The sequence below is a fragment of the Bos taurus genome, chromosome 7, assembly GCF_002263795.3.
Source record: "Bos taurus isolate L1 Dominette 01449 registration number 42190680 breed Hereford chromosome 7, ARS-UCD2.0, whole genome shotgun sequence".
NCBI lineage: Eukaryota > Metazoa > Chordata > Mammalia > Artiodactyla > Bovidae > Bos > Bos taurus.
In genome coordinates this window covers 18,674,322-18,687,302 of record NC_037334.1, presented here as the reverse complement: position 1 = coordinate 18,687,302, position 12,981 = coordinate 18,674,322, and the positions used below count along the sequence as shown (strand labels likewise).

General features: G+C 45.2%; 2 protein-coding genes and 1 non-coding gene across 4 annotated transcripts in view; 1 reads left to right on the top strand and 2 right to left on the bottom strand.

The window, feature by feature from the left end:
- SAFB2 (scaffold attachment factor B2) overlaps positions 1-4,376 on the bottom strand; it is a 28,896-nt gene extending 24,520 nt beyond the window's left edge. Inside the window, exons 1-2 of the mRNA NM_001256554.1 lie at positions 4,090-4,376; positions 2,896-2,980 (exon numbers count right to left, since the gene is read on the bottom strand). Of these exons, the coding sequence (NP_001243483.1) occupies positions 2,896-2,980; positions 4,090-4,275 (271 nt within the window). The 5' untranslated portion in view covers positions 4,276-4,376. The remainder of the gene's footprint in view (positions 1-2,895; positions 2,981-4,089) is intronic.
- Positions 4,377-4,633: 257 nt separating this feature from the next.
- Positions 4,634-12,981, top strand: part of SAFB (scaffold attachment factor B) — a 61,066-nt gene continuing 52,718 nt past the window's right edge. For both annotated transcript variants that reach the window (XM_059888331.1, XM_059888330.1), the window contains exons 1-2: positions 4,634-4,948; positions 8,034-8,118. In XM_059888331.1, the coding sequence (XP_059744314.1) occupies positions 4,760-4,948; positions 8,034-8,118 (274 nt within the window). In that variant the 5' untranslated portion in view covers positions 4,634-4,759. The remainder of the gene's footprint in view (positions 4,949-8,033; positions 8,119-12,981) is intronic.
- TRNAK-UUU (transfer RNA lysine (anticodon UUU)) lies at positions 10,487-10,559 on the bottom strand. The gene has a single exon. It is a non-coding gene; the product is annotated as a tRNA-Lys (tRNA).

The following is a 12,981-nucleotide window of genomic DNA, read 5'->3' as shown; positions in this document are numbered from 1 at the left end:
ATATATATATTCTTTTTCACATCCTTTCCATTATGGCTTATTACAGGATACTGAATATAGCTGCCTGCACTACGCAGTACGACCTTGTTGATCCAACCTATACATGGTAGTTTGCATCCGCTGATCCCAAACCACCACTCCATCGCTCTCCCTACACACCCCACCCTCCACAACCATAACTCTATGTTTGTTGAGTCTGAAGAAACCTCAATCATTTATTAAAGATGCCAACTGCAATATCCTAAGTATTTCATTTCCCATTATTATCAATGATTACTCAAGAAATGTGGTTTTATTACACACTGCGCTCTTCACATTATTTAATACCCCTCACAATGCCAGCAGGTTTATTATCTGCATTTGACAGGAGAATTTGGTTCTGCTCCAAAGCTGGGACTCAAAAACTGAGCTGTCCCACCTCCCATTATATCTGAACTGGGCATATCCTTTTGAAACACACTATTTAAAATGCTTGATAACCGCACCCAATTTCTCAAGCCTCAAACAGTAGCTTGAAGTGCCCATGAAGAAGGTAAACAGGAGAGAGGCAGACCAAAAAAACCTCACCAGAAAGCACCCTAAGTGGGAGCGACAAAGATAAACGCTGGGCACACAGGCTGCACCCCAATCCCAAGGGATGGGTCTTGACTAAAAACTGAAGGGTGGGGGAACAGAACAGGGGAATGGCACAGACTATCCAATTTTAATCCCAAATGTAACCTAATTTAGAATGATCTTTTCAAAACACACCCAGTTTTCAGCAATTCTGCCCATTTAGATGAGTTGGGGAAAAGGACTCAAGTTCTGACTTGCAATGAAACTTTCAAAGTTCAGCTTCCTTTCACTTTTGAAAGGCAGTGGTTACTCACGAATTCCCAGAATCAGTCCAACTTTGTGGCGGACTTTGGAAATCCATTGGCTGATGCCTAGTAACCTTGAGGACCTAATTTTCAACCAGGACACCATGAGGACCTAGCACTTCGTATAACTAACCACATGCCCAGACCCCTCTGGAAAACACACTAGCTCTACAACCTGGAGGAGCTGTTCTCTGCCCCAGGATCTTGGGCTTTGGGGACTTCTGTGAAAAAGAAAGGTACCAGTGCCTTTCTAACCCCAACCTGTACTGGTACACTCACTTTACACCAAAAGTAATTATTATCAAGGCTTCCCTGACACAATGCTAACTCCAAGTAGCTTTGAGCTGACCTATGCTTTAACCCATTCAGACATGTATTGGAAGCAGTCAACTAAGTTTTTCTAACGATTCAAAGATTCCTTATAGGAGCCAAAATCATTCTGATGAATAAGCCTAACCTCACAGTTTAAAATGAGCATCTACACACAAAAAAGTTTAAACTTTCAGCTATTCAAAACCAAATTTTCAGATATGGGTAACTTAACAGAAAAGTACAAACAGGCTATCTGTATGTTTCCTGCTGTAGACCCATCCCTCATGATTGGTTTGTTTCAACGGTCCATGTCTTCTGCTGAAATACAGGCAGTTTCACGAGCACTTAAAAGATACCAGTGTTTTAAATGTAAACCCCTTTAAATGTAACCTAACTCAAAAATTTAACCTTTCAAAATATGTGCATAAGATTTAAACAGTTCACTGAGTTGTGGAAAAGTCATCCTGTTAGAAAAAGCTGTGAAAAATATAAATAGAAGTTGCAGAAAAGACAAAGTCTTTTCTTTCTACTTTCTGAGCAGCTGTATCCCACTGCCTGAAATTAGCACTTTTTTAGGTGAATGGGACATGGACAGCTGTAAAAACTTTCGTGCAGCACCCTTCAAGACAACGAGCCCATCGTATGGGAGTTGCAAATTATACCATCCTTATCACAGTAAACTCTGAAAATGAGAACCACTGTTAGTGAGGTTCCCAAGCTTTTGCTGTCAACCATAAAAAGGAAAGGAGCACTGATACATGTTATACCATGGATAAACCTTAAAAACACGATGCTCCGTGAAGGATGCCAGACATGAAAGGTCACATGCTGTATGATTCTACTTACATGAAATGTTTAGAATGCGCAAATCCTTAGAGACAAAACCTCAATTAGATACTGCTGGGGGCAGGGGGATGTGGGAGCTGACTGCTAATGGGGGATAGGTGATTCTTCTTGAGATGATGAAAATGTTCGAGAACTAAGAGTAGTGATGACCTCATAATCTTGTGAGTATACTAAAAAGCACAGCATTATACACTTTAAATGTGAATTTTACATGAATTATATTTAGATTTGAAAACAAAATATCACACTAGTAAAACATGCAAATGTTCCAACAACCTATTTTGGACCCTAAAGAAGTTGGGTTCTATTGGGTCTCTGCCTGCTGTCATTTTCCTTGGTTTAAGTCCTATTTTTTGAACCAGGAAGACAAGTAGGTGCATCTGGTTGCTCAGGTCAGCCGGGGCAGCTTTTAAGACTGTGCCTTACGCTAGTTCTTTTTTAATCCTAGAAACGAAAGCTGTAATGTTTTTAATTGTTGTTCAGTCATGAAGACAAGTTCGATTCTTGAGATCCCATGGAATGCAGCCTGCCAGGCTCCTCTGTCCATGGGATTTTCCAGGCAAGAATACTGGAGTGGGTTGACATTTCCCTCTGCCAAAGGATCTTCCTGAGTCAGGGGTCGAACCCACATCTCCTGCCTGGGCAGGCAGGTTCTTTACCGATGAGCCACGGGTCTTTTACTTGGCACCTACAAATCCTCCGCAGCACACTGACATTTACACGTTAGCTGGTGGAAAAGCAACCTGTTAGATGGAGGACAGTGAGGGCCAAAGGAGCTCTCCTGACTTGAAGGGCTAGAAGAAGGCTAAAAAAACAGTTCTCTACATAAGCTCTCTTGCTGTAGCTACCCCAAGCAGCAGAAAGTTAAAGTGGATACCTTTCACGAATCTCTTTGTCTTCTTGCTTGTGGCTTCCAAGGCAATGCCAATTTCATCAGGATCCTGCCCTTCTTCCTTAACCGCCTGTTGGGAAGAGACAAAGTTGACAACACTGTTAAGAGCTGTGGGGCACACACTGCTCTTCCTCTGTAACAATTTCCCAGCAACAAAGGCAACACTTCCCTGCAAAGAGCAACTCTGTTTCTGCCACCTGGGCTGTCAGGTCCCCAGGCAGTAGGTGAACCCAGTACCACTTGGTTCTCTCTGGGCCCTTCACCCAAAAGAGCCTGGGGCTCACAGTCAGGGTTGATGAAGTTCCAAAATGGTCCCTAACCTCCACATTGTCTCAACTTTAAGTCAACAATGTAACAAACAGGTTACACTTGGTCTGGCAGTGGGCAAAGGGCTGAGCACTGCTCAAAAAGGCCACCTTTGACCCAGGGCAGGGAAGAACAAAGAACATCCTGGGTAGTGGGGGAAGTTGGTGGTTCACGGCAACAGTGTCTTCTTACCCGTGCTTCGGGACTCCCCGGTGAATTCACCAGGTTCCTACCCTCAACAGCCTGATTCCATGAGAGATGACCACCCGCCATACTCAATTCTGTGTTTAATGCTGAGAAATGGGACAATGAACACAGGATGGTGCGATACAGGAAGTCATGGACTTGGAGCAAGTCTTCACTTGGGGGGGGAGGGGGCAACGAGACATCTCAAGACAGACCCCAAAATGACAACAAAGCGCCAGCCAGATGGAGACCTGGGAGAGAAGCCGCCAGGTGCAGGGCACGGTGAACGCAAACGTCCTGGGGCAAAAACTGGCACATCTCCCCTTCCCGGGCAATGTCAAAGGTTCTTCAATCATCCGTTCCGTAGGGGAGAAAACTGAGGCGCTGGTAGGGAAGAGCACCTGTCCAAGGTCACACAACCCTGGGAAAAACCCAGGGGCTACCCTAAGACTAAGACGGGCTTTCCCAACACTGAGATGACTGAATGGAAGGAGGCGACAAGGCACAGAGAGGGGCGGTGTCGGGCCAAGGTCACACAGCCGACCCGAGGTTCCTGACAGTTCGGACCGGAGTTCGCAACGAGCGATGCAGGCCGGGGGCGCCTCGCAGTAGGGAGTCGCAGTGACAGGCCCGCGCGGGGGCGTTACTCGGTCTCTGGAGGCACCCCAGGGCCCCGGGCCGCCTCACCTTCTTGAGCCGCTCCATCAGGACGCTCTTGTTGCCGCCCGTGTCCAGGTTCCGCTTCTTCAGCTCCGCCCGCAGGTCGATCACCCGCAGGTCGCTGAGTCGCCGCGTCCCGACCTCTGAGACGCCCGAGACGACAGCGGCCGTGCCAGAACCCGAGTCGCTGGACCCTGCTAGAGTCTCCGCCATCCCGGGTATGCTGTCCGCGCCAACTACTTCCCACACCGCCGGCGGCTGTAGCGGCTCTGAGCACAAAATGGCGCCGCCAGAGAGGAAAACGCACTGGCTTCCTCCCGCCCCCTTTTCCGGCCGCGCACGCGCGCCGCCCGAATAGGCGTTCTTGGCCGCAGTCGGACGCTCGCGCATCGACCAACCGCAGGCCCTCGGCAACAGTGCGCAGGCGCTGTAATTGCTGTATGTCAGCGTCTTGGCAGTTCGCGGCGGGAGGCCGGCGAGACGTAAGGCGCCTTGTACCTCACTCACAGGGCTCTCACTGCGCATGAGCAGAAGCGGCCCCGGGCGTTGAACCCGCGCCGGGTACGCCTGCGCAGAAGAGAGGAGCGCCGTAGCGGTCGGAACGGTTCTCTTACTGGCGGCGCAAGTTCGTCCTGGGAGCTGCGGTTAACCCGGCCCAGTTCTGTGTGAAGTGGTAGGCAGAGCCAGGGCCCCTAGAATGGCGGAGTCTCTGTCCGGATTAGGCGATTCTGGTGCGGCGGGCGCAGCGGCTCTGAGCTCCGCCTCGTCGGAGACCGGGACGCGGCGCCTCACTGACCTTAGGGTGATCGATTTGCGGGCGGAGCTGAAGAAACGGAACCTGGATTCGAGCGGCAACAAGAGCGCTTTGATGGAACGGCTTAGAAAGGTAGAGCTGGGACCCTGGGGTGTGTGGGAGGTGGGCCGGGGAACCCCGGCGGCCGCGACGAGGGGCCTCCTGGCCTCGAGGTCCCGCCCCCCACCCCCGCCCCGGTCCCGTTCGCGGCCTGCCGGGGGCCTGGCGCTCCGGGCCTCTTCACGCTTCTCTCAGGCCCGAGCGGGATCGCCGAGCCCCGGCGGGCCCAAGTTCAAAGCCCAGCGCTGCATCGGAGCGAGAACAAGAAAATCTCGACGCGAACGGGGGAAGTTCGAGGTAGCGGGTGACATCGACCGAGGGCTTGTGTTATCCGCATCAGCCCCTGCTTTTTAGGGCTTCCTTCGGCTGCTTTCATCCCGATCTCTGAAAGTGGACTCGGAACCTGAAATCCTCGCTCCGCCCGGGGAGTCAGGGGATTCGGCCAAGGTCCCTCGGCCGGGGAGGGGAGGTCGAGATTTGAACCCAGGCCGGGCGATTTTCTGAGCGTGTGCTGGTTGCGGGGACCTCCTCTGGGGCGAGAGATGCTGCTTGATCCGTTAGGGCCTAGAAGTCTAGAATAGGGGGGTACTTTACGAAGTAACCTTATTAAGAGGGTATTGGGAGCGGGGTTGAGGGAGAATGGCTCGGCGACTCAGCCTGGCAGGAAAAGTGCTGCTTGTAATAAAGACCAGAAATGAAACCTACGGTTAGACTTGAAGAAAACCTAAGGGCTCTGCCAGTCTCTTGACCCGATCTTGAGCGTGAACGACATTTATTTTAACCCTCTCTAGAGGGTCTGTTTCTCTTTGTGTCCAAAAGAGAAAAATATTAATTCTTAATCGTTAGAGTTAAGGAAGATGGCCCAAAATGTGCTTGGCATGCTACCTATAGCATATAAACATTCAAAGTGCAATTGCTGTCACAATTAACTTTTCTCTCTGTATACACTGTGTGGTATTTGCAGTCTGGGTGTTACTGATCCCTGCCTTGCGGGGTTCTTAGGGATGCGTTGGAAAAGCAGAGAGTTAGTTGTGCTTTTCTGCACTCCCTGTTCTATGTGATTCTGGTGGCTTCTTTCTTTCACTGACTCTTGTCTTGGGACTTCTCTGTGATCTCTAACTATGCCTTGTCACCTATTCCCCCCCGCCCCCACTCCCCCAAGCAGTGCAGTTTGTGACTCATTCTACCCTCTCCTGCCTCCCAAACAACAGAGGATCGGGTTTTTGTTTGTTAGTTGCTGTTTAGAGGAAGTGGGGATTATTTCCTGTTACCCAGATAAGGAAACTCAGGCTGGAGAGTGGTGAGTTATTTGCCCTAAGTCAGCAGTGCCTTTGTAACTCGAGTGTGTGTGTCTTTCGCTATGGACGCTAACTCCCTCTAAGCAAACAGGGCAGGCAGTTCACCCATAGAAGTGTTACCGGAAGAAGATGCAAGGAGGGGAGAGTTGGCACCCAGGGACCTGTGATCCATGGTATTACTAGCCATAGGGCCTCCTGTCAGTAAAGGAAAATTGGTGGGGGGGTGGGGGTGGGAGTGGGAGGCTTTAGCCATTGTTCCCCCAGATAGTCCACAAGCCTTGGATGTTGATAGGGTGGCATTGAACCTTCCTGTCAGGCTGTTGGTTGAAGCTGGTATGATCTTCCACCAGCATCTCTGAGGGGAAAAACCCGTTCCTTATTCCTCTCCTCTTCAGTTTCTTAGGGATGTGCTCAAAAATGCACAAACACCACTGGCGTATATACCCATCTGCCATCTTACGCGAGCAAGTCTGGAAGTACTGGCGCTCTTCTCTTCTACTTCTGTCACCTGTTGTTTTGTCCCTTCTTTGGTTTGTGTATTTATTTATTCTTTTAGGAAGAACAAAAGAGGGAAAGGTGGAGGTAACAACACACAAAGAGTAGTTTGGCCAGGCCTGCAAGGATGACTCATAGCCTGTAGTCCCCCAGGGACCACCCTGTAAACACTGCACCTGGACGAGATGACCTGAGGGGTGGACTGGGCCGCCTGTCTGGGGTAGTTGTTGCATTCTCCTGCTGGTGGTCCAGAATCTTTTGTTTCTATAAAGAGGGTAAGGACTTTCTGTTTGAACCCTTCTTCAGGCCAGGACATAACTCCAAATCTTCTTTCTGGCTGTAACTTCAGAGAGAAGGGAGAGGTTTTTTTTTTTTTTTCTTAGTACAGTTTAGGTGTGGAGCCCCCAAGCCTCATTCTGAACTTTACCAAGCTAGAATACTCCTGAGAATCTTTGAGACTTCTGAAACTACAAATAGAGCTCCATTTGAAATGGATTTAAACAGAATGTGGGCTCCCAGGACTATGCAGTAGAGAAAGGGTTTTCAAAAATCTGATTTTGAAGCCTGGTGTCTGGGGATATCAGCATTGACAGGGTTGGTCGGTGTTCCTTTGATTGATTGTTTTGTGGCATTTTTTTTTTCCCCCTCCTCTGAGTGCCTCCTTGGTGGCCTACACAGTGCTGAACATAAGTGGGAGCTAGTCAAGTGAAGGACAGGCTCTTGGGATGAGAAGCGGGACTTGCCAAGAGATCCTTATAATTTTCTGTTCAATGAAGCAGGTTCCCTGGTGGTTGACAGCAAGACCTCAGGAATCCGACAGAGAGATGAGCGAGGGATGTTGTAGTCCGTGTCCCATCCCGTGCCATGTCCCATATTCTGTCCAGATGGTGCTAGTGCGGGTGTTGAAAAGGGATCAGGGAGAGAGATGAACAGTACAGTGTTGAATAATGTCATAGGTAGTTTGGCCCAGGAATAGGGTCAATCAGATTGTGGTGATAATTCTAAAAATAAGCTGACTGTTCGATGAGTGCTTGCTTTTCATGGCTAATAGGAATTCTCCTGACAGCTTTCCAGGGTAAGAACTTTAATTAGTCCCTCATGCCAGAGTGAAAAAACAAACTCGGAACAATTAAATAAGCCTGCCTGAGACCAGGCAGCCAAGGTACGGTAGAATCAGTCTACCTCTGGGGCCCTTGCTGCAACAGAAAGAAGGACGAATGAATGAGTAGGGAGAGGCCCTTTCCAGATCAGCCCCTGAAGCTTCTGTGGAAGTCAAGTCTGTGTGCTGCCTTTTTGGGTGAACTTTTCTTTTCCCTTCCCTTTAGGCAATTGAAGATGAGGGAGGTAATCCTGATGAAATTGAAATTACCTCTGAAGGAAATAAGAAGACATCAAAGAGATCCAGCAAAGGTATGGAGGGTGATGCTAGGAACTTCTTTCAATCTGGCTTCCTCTGCTAATGTGCCTGTGGACTGCCCTGTGAATCTTTGATGTACCTTGAATGAAGGTGTTTCCATGGGATTTGGGAAGTCTCAGCATGGAAGAAGTACTGACACCTTTACTTATTTTCTTCTGTAGGTTTCTCGGCAGCTGTTGCTTATCCAGAGTCTTAACCTTCTTGAGGTAGAGAGTGTTTAGGATTACTTGAGTCTCAGACCTATTGCTCTGACTTGTGGAAAATAACTTGCCTTTTAAATACCGCCTGGCCAAAACAGAGTTGTCACTTTTACAGATGCTGCTTTCGAAACTGCCTACCGCATAAAAGCCAGATTCCACATGGCATTAATGACCCTCACCATTGCCCCAGATGGTCCCTTCCCGCTTCCGCCCCTACCACCTTTCCTCTGTTACATCCACCTGCAATCAGGTCCCAGACGTGTGGTTTACTCCACCCACTCCTCTTCCCTATCTGTCTGCATTTGAGTCCTAGTTCATCAAGAGGCAACTTCTGATCTCACCAGTAGCAAGTCTTCTCTCCTTAGGTCCTCTGTACTGCCCTGGCCTGAGTTTCAGGTTGTTGAGGACAGAAGCTGTGTCTTCCTTGTTTTCCTACTTAGTATTTGCTCATGAATTACTTCCTAATTGAATTCAATGACATCCAACTACTGTTTTAGGAAAGAATCAGCTAAAACTGGGCATTTGGGCTATCCTGAAAGTTCTCTAGGTAATTGGAGGTTTTGTTGCTCAGGCCCCAAAACAAAATGAAATTCTTTCACCTGGCCAGTGGTGAAGACCTGGGTGTGAAATGTCTAAGAGGCAGGCACCAGTGTCGACCAGGTTGTGTGGTGTATTAGCTCTGGGAGAAGAGCAGTCAGTGACCTCACTTTGAAATGAAGTCACTGTGTGGTCCACAGTTAATCATGCATTTTTCAATTTGCCCAAGTCAATGTTTTTTCCAAAGCAGAGTACTTAAAAAATCAACAGAGAGCACAATATTATAATTATCCTTCAATTAAAAATAAATAAATTAAGGGAAAAAAATTCAACAGATAGACTATTATGGGGCAGGGGAGAAATAGAGCCTGTGGAGCTCCTTTTTTGCTTTCTTTTTCTCTAACAAAAAAAGAAATCCTTGTGTTAAAAGTTTTTAGGCACACAGATAAGCATTAAATAAAGGAGGCAATCCATTATTAAGATTATGGCATATTTTCCCAGACTTCTGTGTGTCTAAAGTCACCTAAAAACAAAATACAGAAGGATTTTCACACACCTGTGTACCTTTGTCTTTCCTTAAAAAACTGTTCCTACTCCCCACAGTATTCTTTACTTTTTTTACTTAGCCTGTAAATGGCATTTTCAATAGTGCTGAAAATAAAAACCTCATTTATTTAACAGTGAATAATCATTCTTCGTATGACTGTACCACAGTTGAGCTCCTCAGTCTTATTATTAGACTATTTGTTCCAGTTTTCAGCATGGCCGTGAACCAGAATTACCTCTGCTGAAGGAATATGTTTTTGTTAACTAGAGAAGTAGAATTCTTGGGTCAAAAAATATGTGCATTTTATTTTAAAAATAGTTCTTAACAAATAGTTCTCCAACAGGCTATACTGGTTAATAACTAGCAACATCAGGGAATGGCAGAGGGTGCCTGTTTCTCTAAATTCTCACTTAATGCTGAATATTATGTCTTTTTAATGTTGCCTCATATATAGAAGAAAAATATCTCATTGTATGAATTTCTCCACAGCTAAAGTTTTTATTTATATTTCTTCACAGGTTAAACAGTTTGTGATAATCGACTGCCTTTATTTTCTGAATTGCTTTTTCATGCCTGTTGCCTATTTTTCTGCTGGGTTGTTAGTCTTACTGACTTTTGATAGTGCTTTCTCTCTATAAAATGTTACAATTGTTTTTTCCCAGTTTGTTATTTGACTTAACTACTTTGTGGTGTTTTGGTCTTTAGAATTTTAATCTTTAATACAGGCAATGCAGTCAACCTATATGGTTTCTAAATTTTATGAAGGTCGCTCAGTCATGTCTGACTCTTTGCGACTCCATACAGTCCATGGAATTCTCTAGGCCAGGATACTGGAGTGGGTAGCCTTTCCCTTCTCCAGGGCATCTTCCCAACCCAGGGATCAAACCCAGGTCTCCCTCATTGCAGGTGATTCTTTACCAGCTGAGCCACAAGGGAAACCCAAGAATACTGGAATGGGTAGCCTATCCCTTCTCCAGTGGATCTTCCCAACCCAGAAATTGAACTGGGGTCTCCTGCATTGCAGGTGGATTCTTTACCAATTGAGCTATTGGGGAAGCCCCACAATAGAGGACAGCGTGCCTGAACAGGGACTTGAACCCTGGACCCTCAGATTAAAAGTCTGATACTCTACCTACTGAGCTATCCAGGCTCCTATTTTAGGAGCTGTCCAGGCACCTAGATTTTTTCTTGTATATTGAAAGACTGTCCTTTGCTTTAAAATTGCTTTTTAAAAAGTTTGCATTATGGAGTAGTATTTACCGTTTTATTTTGAGTTCATTCGGAATTTATTTTTGCATGTGATGTGAAGTAAGTAGGGATCAAAACATGGATTTTTAAAAGTATATATATTATTTATTTATTTGGCTGTACCGGTCTTAGTTGTAGCATGTTGGATCTAGTTATCTGACCAACAATTGAACCTGCATTGGGAGCGTGGCGTGTTAGCCCCTGGACCACCAGAGAAGTTCCAATATGGGATTTCTATTAAATTTCTTGTGCCCTTGCCCAATCAGTCATACTTCCTACCTGTCCCTCGGGAAAAAAAAATGATTACTTTGACCATAGATGATTAGTTTTGCCTGTTTTAAAACTTCATCTAGAACCATTCAATATGAAGTTGGGCAGGTGCATGCCACTTGTGGGAATCTTAGTTTCCTGACCAAGGATTGAACCCAAGCCCTCAGTAGTGAGAACATGTAATTCTAATCACAGGACTGCCAGAGAATTTTCAGTACAAACTCTTTTGTGTCTGGTGTCTTAGCTTGGAGTAATTATATTTTGTAGTTAAGATTTTAGCTGAAAATAGAGGTGTTTTTTTTTTTCCTGCCCTGTTTGAACAAATTCAAAATTGTTTGAAATCTGGTTGTTTTAATCAGAATCCTGGAAAGCATGAAAAGTGGAAGTGTTAGTTGATCGGTGCAACCCCATGGACTGTGGCTGGCCAGGCTTCTCTGTCCATGGGATTTCCCAGGCAAGAATACTGGAGTGGGTAGCCATTCTCTTCTCCAGGGGATCTTCCCCACCCAGGGATCAAACGCCAGTCTCCTGCACTATCAGGCAGACTAGAAAGCATACCTCAGGTAATTTCAGCATTCCTCCAAAGTAGTTTTACACCAGTACTTTGTTTAGTTCTTTTAGAGCTTTTAAAATAATTAGCAACAAAGTAATTTAACTAGAAGAGCAAAGTCAACATGTTTGCTTTTTAAACTATTGCCTGATTGTGTGTTGCAAGCTTGCATGCCAAGTCATTTCACTTGTGTTCGACTCTTTGTGATCCTGTGGACTGCAGCCTGCCAAGCTCCTCTGTCCATGGGATTCTGCAGGCGGGATTACTGAAGTGGGTTGCCATGCCCTCCTCCAAGGTGTCTTCCTGACTCAGGGATCAAACCCACATCTCTTACATCTCTTGCATTGCAGGTGGACTCTTTACCTCTAAGCCACTGGGTTATTGGGTTGTTTTGTTTCTTTTGACATGATATCCCTTCTTTCTTTTTTAAAAATGACTATCAAATACATTTTAATAATTGGCAAAATTTTGAATAGATTCTTTGTAAGAAAATATAAATAAATGGCCAATGACCACATCAAAAATTGCTTATCATTAGCTAACAAAGAAATGAAAATTAAAGTGATTTGAAATACTAGAAAACAACTGTTTAAAAGATATAGAAAAACAAACTTCCATACCTACTTCCCCCTACTGCTGTAGAATATGTAAAATGATACAGCTATTTTGGGAGAAAAATTGGCACATCCAAAATTAAAAATTCATCTAAAATGTTAATACAACCCAAATTATTCAGCTCCTGTATCATTAGCTAAAATAAATGAAGTGTAGATCCACAAAATAATTTGAACATGAATGTACAGTATATCTTTTTTTAGGAGACATAATTTCATGCTTAGAAATGATGTAAGAATAATACAAGAAATTCTCATAAATCCTCACCCAGATTCCCCAGATGTTGTCATTTTTACATTTGTTTTAACCTTTTCTTTCTCAACGGAGAGAGGGAGGACAGAAGAGCGAGATGGAGGGAGGAAGAAAAGGATAAAACAAGTGTAATATATATATTTTTCCTTTTCTGCTGAACTACTTGAGAATAAGTTACAAGTACATGTGCCCCTTTGTCCCTACGTTCTATAGTATTTTCTAAAAACAAGAAAATTGCATAACTATATATGTAGTTATCAAAATCAAGAAATTAATATTGATAAAATACTGTTTTCTAGTCTTATTTAGATTTGGTCATTAGGGTCTTGCATTGTCTTCAGTTATCTTGTCCTCTTGATCTCCTTTAATCTGCAGCACTTCCCAAGACTTTCTTTGTGTTTGTAACAGTACTATTTTTTTTTTAAGTACAGACCACCTATTTTGAAACCTGTTTTTCAATTTGGGTTTTATTGGGAGGTTTTGTTGGTGGGGGGGGGGGTTTCCTCTCATGATTAGGTTCAAATTATATTCTTTTGTCAGAAATACCACCGGAAGTGTGGTTTTTCTGTTTCCCTCCAAGGGGCACATCCTGACAATTTGCACAAGTGACTTAAGGGTATTTGTTGGGTTTCTCCAC